Below are 6194 nucleotides of genomic sequence, written 5' to 3'. Positions count from 1 at the left end.
TGTACACAAAAAAACAGCTTTCACCTCTGCCTGCACCTCAGCTTGGTTGTCATAGTAACAGTGGCAGACAGCACAGAAGAGTGTGACGATCAATGGCAGATACTTAGGTGTCATCAGAGGAATGGACAACTCTAAACTGATGCTTGCCCACAGAAGGTATTCCAGTGCCTGAATAGGATCATAAATCGTGGCATATAATACCATTAAGAGTGAGATAATTTATGTACATTATATGTGCATTATACCATTCAGTATCCATTTTGTTGATTAAGTAAGACTGCTATACTAATACTCAGTTTGAGTTGCATATACTGCAATGTGATGTGCAAGAGAGTGTAGAGATTACAGTCACTTTTGAAAACTATAATTAAAATAATTATAGTATGGTTGCAGATCTCTTTCACGAAGCACAACGTCCCCAACCATTATGAGTTCCAACTTGATTCAAAACTATGTTGCATACTATTTCTCATCCATTAAGTCTGTCTTTAGAGTGTATCTTACAAAACCCAAAAGTATTGTTGAAAGGGTACTTTGGAACAGAACACCTTTTTTAAACTACCTGTGCACTGCACTTCATAGTCATCAAGTAACGGCATATGGTGTAAATGTGTAATGAACCTAAGGGTAAAAAAAAGGAGGAGGCTGGTTAGGGAACATAATATCAAACATAACACAATTTTAAAATTGGTCAAATTGGTAAGTGTAAACAGTGGATGAATTGTCAATTTTTATATACAAATACGTATGTATAATAATACATAAACAATTACTGTGCAAAAGTTGTACTAGTTGTATTGTTATACCATTATATATTTGCAGGTAGAGGTGTTCATGTTGCTGAAACGCCTGCACCAGGATCCTAATAAAATTCAACACACGCAGCAGTTTACAGAGTCCTTTCTGGCTGAGAACGCTGTGTTCTTTTTCCTGCTCAAAGATACACAGGACACAGCCTTGCATTGCACGGATCTGCACACACACACACACACACACACACACACACACACACACACACACAAGTGGCAAAACGTCTTAATAACAGAATCAATCGAGAGTTGGCGATCAGCACACAGTTTCACATAGTACAGTGTACCTTCATGGAAAAGGTCTCTTTCTCTGAATCAAATCCTTCAGGGAAGAAACATGCCATTAGGTGGTCCACATCTGTGATATCAGTTATTTTAACTGAGCTGAACTGCAGGAGATGGAGACTGTAGCCTTGCCACAGAGCCAGTCGGTACAACTAAAACGAAAGAGCAAAAGGAAAAAAGGTGAAATGAAACTGTATTGTTCAAAGGACATCTTGTCTAATTGCAGGAAATTGTTTTTGAAATCATGAAATCATGAAATCAACACTCCCAACACAGATCCTTTTATCTCTCTTTTTCTCACACATTTTTGACTGAGGAGACTATGAAGCCAAGATTAAATTAATATTTGATAAAAACAGTTATCGGGGGAGTAAATATTAGCAGGTACCATCTGGATTATGGCCAGTTACCTTTATTCCAAAAAGGAAATCCGCAATCTGCAACAGGTGCTCCTGGAACAATGTGGAAGGAAGTCGGTGTTTGTACTTTTTCCATATTTCCACGAGGATTTTGACCCTTAAAATGAAAATCAAATTAAAAATATGGTAATGTAATAATGTAAACGAAGTGTCAGCAGTAAATTCAATTTATGTGATCTGCAATGTTTTTAAAGTTGGGGTTAAAAATATGCAGGGCCCCAAGGTCGACAAGTCTGCATTAGCACTAACTAACGTTATTGTATTAAAAGTCGTGGCTGCAACAGTATTCTTTGCTCCAAGCCTGCTGTGCATAAAAATAACCTTGTATTATTCTGTATTCCTAAACGTCTAACAATGTTACTAATTATTAAGAAAATATATCACTTTTTTTATGACCCACGTTCTCTGCTAACTATCTAATAAGGTAACTTGCTTTTAATTCCTTACCCTTTAGCATAGGAGCTATTGTCTCGGCTGGACGAAGAGGCAACTTGTTTCATCAGTGTTGCAAACGAGTTAATGTCTCGTTTAAAAGCTGAGATAACTGGATTTCTTTTATCTAGTTTTCCGTAATGTGAAGCCGGTACGTCCATTTTTATGACAGATGAAGGTAATTTTAACCAACTAACGCATTTCTTTTGCTCTTTGTAACAACGCACAGCACAGAGCGACTGGGGGATATTTTTGTCACCATGGTAACGACACTAAAGACGCCGGAAGTAGGTGAAGCAATGTTCAAGCAATGTAAACAACTTCACTAATATACAAGATATTCACAAGAAATATTCGAACACCCACTCATTTATGCAGCGTATTTTTATCTATAGTTATTCTCTGAGAGATAAAAATAACTCGGATATCTAATCGACTTTAAGCTAATCTAATCATTACTCTTCTTATAAATGAAAAGCTTTCATTGTGATTTTACTGCTGACCATACTTGCCATACTCTGAGCACTTAAACACTATTTTTATCTATATTTTTATCTATTGCAGTGACTTTTATGCTTTTTCGTCAAAGTCATCTCGGCCTGTTCATTTACAACACACACATTGATATTGGACAATTATGCAGCACAGAATTTATTGATGATAAAAAAATGAATTGGGTTGTTCGCGGGCTCTGTTAGTTTGGCACAATGCCATGGCTTAGCTGATTGAGAAAAGAATGGAAAGTACTAATACAGGGCTTGAAGGTATGGTGGTTTACAAGCAGAACTGCTGTGCTTGCTGATGACACAGATTTGATATGTGCAGTTCTGCTCGGAGACAATATGGTGCAGAGGATGAAGGAACTGGTTAGCACAAGCATTGGATGCAACTTCATATTTTACATCTGAGCTCACTGCAAAATTATACAACCATAGAGTGTCACCTAATGCTGTCCCATACAAACTCATCAATTCCCATTCAATCACACATCCAGTCCACACACAAACTTAAAGCTTCTGGCACTCATTGCACAGGAGGCTAATGCTCTGGCAGCTGTTCCTCAAACAAACACTCACAAAATCACACGCACACACCAGACGGGGACTTCCTGGGGAATGAGCATGGGGGCATCAGCAGTATTCCTAGCCAATGTCACCTCATGACCGGGAGGACAGGGAGAGATAGAGAGTCAGAGAAAAAGAGGGAGGCAACTGGTCGCACTCAGACAGATGAAACAATGGGGGTTGTGTAGAGACAAACAGTTGACATCATTGTTCCAGAAAGATCAGCCTGTTTGGCAAAGTCTGTATGTGCAAGTGTGCATTGGAGGTTAGGAAGGGGAGGGGATTGCACAGGACGTGTAGAAACAGTCTTGACGGGAAGGGCCTATAAATGCAATTCAGGAGGGCAAAGCAGCACCCATCACAAACAAAATCACACCAAAAGTTAGCTTTCCTCATATTTCATTTCTCACAATGGATATCCCCATCCAGTATCCATGGTACCGTCGTGCCTTCCCACATCGACTCTCTGACCTCCCTTTGGCAGAGCATCTCACTGAGTGGCCACTGATCTGGCCCTTCACCTGGTCCTTTCCTTGGATGCGGTCTTCGTTCATGCGCTGGTTCAGCTGGCCTGAAAATGGACACAGTGAGGTAAACTGCCTTCTTAAAATAATGATTTTACTTTGGTTAGTTGACTACTAACCAATATCATTTGTTCATGCCTAGCTGACTTGTGCCTCAATACTGCTCCTAATAGTTGTACTGTCTGTATAGATGCGCTTGGAAAAGGATCGCTATGTGATTTTTGTGGACGTGAAGCATTTCTCCTCTGATGAGCTGTCTGTCAATGTCAGTGACGAGTTCATAACAATCCATGCCAAACATGAAGACAGACAGGTTAGAGGAATGACAGAAATCTGCAGCAATATAAAATCAACTGGTTTGGGTGATACTTTACTGATGACCATTTCTATTTTCAGGATGACCATGGTTTTGTGTCAAGAGAGTTTCTGAGAAAGTATAGGCTTCCTTCTGGTGTGTCAGGGACTGATGTCACCTCCAGTCTGTCATACGATGGTGTGCTGACAATCACTGCACCTCGATCCTCCCCTGGCCCTGAGCGCAACATTCCTATTTCCTGTGAAGATGGAACACCAAAACAGAAAATGTAGAGCAGAGTCTGAGTGGAAAGGAAAGTCTTTGTCTTTCCTTGATCAGACATTTGATTCAACACCTGTATGAGCCCTGCATTTTGTGACAGAATTGTATACATTTGTTAACTGAATCTGAATTAGCTTGCAGCAGCTAACTGAGAGAATGTGTGGGGACATTCTTCTTCAAAATTTCCACTAAAGACAATAAATCTGTTAAACATCAATCACTTCATCTACACAGTACTGTGCGAGTGGATGACAACTGTGCTCTGTTTATCCTGTAAGAGTTTTTTTTGGATGTGTGAGGAGGAAGAGGCTGGAGGCATATATGGTAGACTTGTTTTAGAAAAAGCCTTGGGATCAAGTGTGTTGAGAGGAAGAAACCGGGTGGATGAGCAAGAGGGAAAGTGATGGATGAGGAGCAACTGACGCTTTGACAGCATGTACCACTGGGCTCCTTTTTCAGTGTAGCATGATCTCTGAGCTGCTAAGGATAGTGTACGTGGATGTAAATGAAAGTGGGTGCATTTTGATTGTAGATGCAAGAATTATAGGTCACTTATGCTGGCAACAACCATCTGGCATATTAACACAGAAAACAATATACAGAATAAATGATGAAACTAAATTTCTGATGTGTGCGTTTCTGTTTTTAAAAGGAACTGCATATAACAATACAAAAATGTCTGGAAAGAGGCAGATGAATCCTGATGTGCTCCGATTCAATATAATAATAAAACAATAATTTTGGACAATTTTTATTATAGTAGATATAGAACAAAAATCTGGGATTAAATTCAAATTTTTGTAGCATATTGAATTAGACACAATTGCAAAAGTCTCCTTTAATAAAAAAAATTCTGCATCACTAATGCATATTTTCTGTGACACAGAATACAACAAGAATTACATTTATCTCTTTTTCAAAAGCATTATTTACTATCTGCAAAATTTACATAAACAGAATGAAGTTTATGTTTAACGGTCAGACAGAGATTTAATCAGCACTTATGCATACTTTTTACAATCATGTATTGAATGTAGATCATGTAGGGATTTCTTGGTAAGACATCAGTAGCAGTAGAAGTCCCATTTCTGGAATTATAAAAAAAATGGTTGAATTAGGAGAAGGCTTTATCTGAAAAACTCTGTGCATGTGTGAATGTGTGTGTCCACCTACAGTAGTTTTGACTTCAGTGTTGGCTGGAACAAGAGCATGTGTCTCCTCAACTACGCTGCTGGGGAAATGGCCAATGCGAGCTTCCTGCTGTCCATAATAGGAGTCTTGTACCTGGTGATTCAAGCAACAGGTGTTAGTGTTGGACATCTCTGACAGCCCTTGATGGTTAAGAGTCATGTCACAGCAATATTTATTATATCATTTTTACTCACACTGCCTGCCCAGAAGAGGTTGCCTCTGTCTTTTAGAAGTGCATAAACATAGACGAGCTGCCCCTGTCTGATGGGGATGAACCTGCAATCACCTGGATAGTAGTCCTGCACTGCACGAGCTATCAAGATAGGGTCTGTATAGGAATGTATAATCAGATTGATGTTCATAGTAACAATAATATATCTATTATATTTGCATGGCAAAAAAAGCAAACATGGGTGTTGTCATTTCGACTCAACCTGCTGATATATGATGTGATCAAAACATAGTTAACTTCAAAGCAGGACAGACAGCAGGAAAGAGAAACTGTTGCTACTTACGGCTGCATTCAGAGTCAGCGCAGAGTTTTTTATCCGATAGTTTAGGCATCTGCCTTCCAGCCTCAGAGGTTGCCATCAAAAGGCAGACAAAAAGAGCAAACAAGAGTTTGCAACCCATGTCTGTATAGTGTGCACACCTAATGAAACAAAACTCCTGCTTCGTCTTTTATTCCCTTCGGTCTGTTTGTCAAATCTGAAGGAGGAGGTGCAGTGACAGTATTTCCCCATTTCTACTCTCCCCACCCCCGTTAATGAATGCACACACAGGTCCATTCAGTCAATGCAAGCAGGTAAACAGGATGGGGAATGAGGAGGAGGAGGAGGAGAGCCAAACAGATCCTTGTTTGTGTCCTGAACTCTTTCCATCTCTCACCCTGT

General features: G+C 39.6%; 2 protein-coding genes across 2 annotated transcripts; one reads left to right on the top strand and one right to left on the bottom strand.

The window, feature by feature from the left end:
• Positions 1-2696: 2696 nt before the first annotated feature.
• On the top strand, positions 2697-4731 carry cryabb (crystallin, alpha B, b). Its single transcript, XM_047607287.1, has 3 exons — positions 2697-3600; positions 3724-3846; positions 3930-4731. Exons 1-3 carry the CDS (start codon positions 3421-3423, stop codon positions 4119-4121), a joined length of 495 nt encoding a protein of 164 aa, XP_047463243.1. The 5' UTR covers positions 2697-3420; the 3' UTR covers positions 4122-4731.
• A 115-nt stretch (positions 4732-4846) lies between these two features.
• mia (MIA SH3 domain containing) lies at positions 4847-6084 on the bottom strand. The gene is made up of 4 exons (XM_047607288.1): positions 5817-6084; positions 5496-5629; positions 5284-5394; positions 4847-5198 (listed from the first exon to the last, which is right to left on the bottom strand). The coding sequence occupies exons 1-4, from the start codon at positions 5932-5934 to the stop codon at positions 5175-5177; spliced, it is 387 nt and encodes a 128-aa protein (XP_047463244.1). The 5' UTR covers positions 5935-6084; the 3' UTR covers positions 4847-5174.
• Between the last annotated feature and the right edge of the window lie 110 nt (positions 6085-6194).

Source organism: Mugil cephalus, chromosome 15 (genome assembly GCF_022458985.1).
Source record: "Mugil cephalus isolate CIBA_MC_2020 chromosome 15, CIBA_Mcephalus_1.1, whole genome shotgun sequence".
In the NCBI taxonomy this organism is placed as follows: Eukaryota; Metazoa; Chordata; class Actinopteri; order Mugiliformes; family Mugilidae; genus Mugil; species Mugil cephalus.
This window is presented reverse-complemented; position numbering and strand designations above follow the sequence as displayed.

Bases quoted from the DNA above. Each gene is read 5' to 3' on its own strand.
- cryabb (XM_047607287.1), top strand. From the start codon at position 3,421: ATGGATATCCCCATCCAGTATCCATGGTACCGTCGTGCCTTCCCACAT. The intron at 3,601-3,723 runs GTAAACTGCCTT...CTGTCTGTATAG, and splicing joins CTGAAAATGGACACAGTGAG to ATGCGCTTGGAAAAGGATCG. The intron at 3,847-3,929 runs GTTAGAGGAATG...TTCTATTTTCAG, and splicing joins CCAAACATGAAGACAGACAG to GATGACCATGGTTTTGTGTC.
- mia (XM_047607288.1), bottom strand. From the start codon at position 5,934: ATGGGTTGCAAACTCTTGTTTGCTCTTTTTGTCTGCCTTTTGATGGCA. The intron at 5,395-5,495 runs GTGAGTAAAAAT...TTGAATCACCAG, and splicing joins ACCTCTTCTGGGCAGGCAGT to GTACAAGACTCCTATTATGG. The intron at 5,199-5,283 runs GTAGGTGGACAC...TTATAATTCCAG, and splicing joins ACACTGAAGTCAAAACTACT to AAATGGGACTTCTACTGCTA.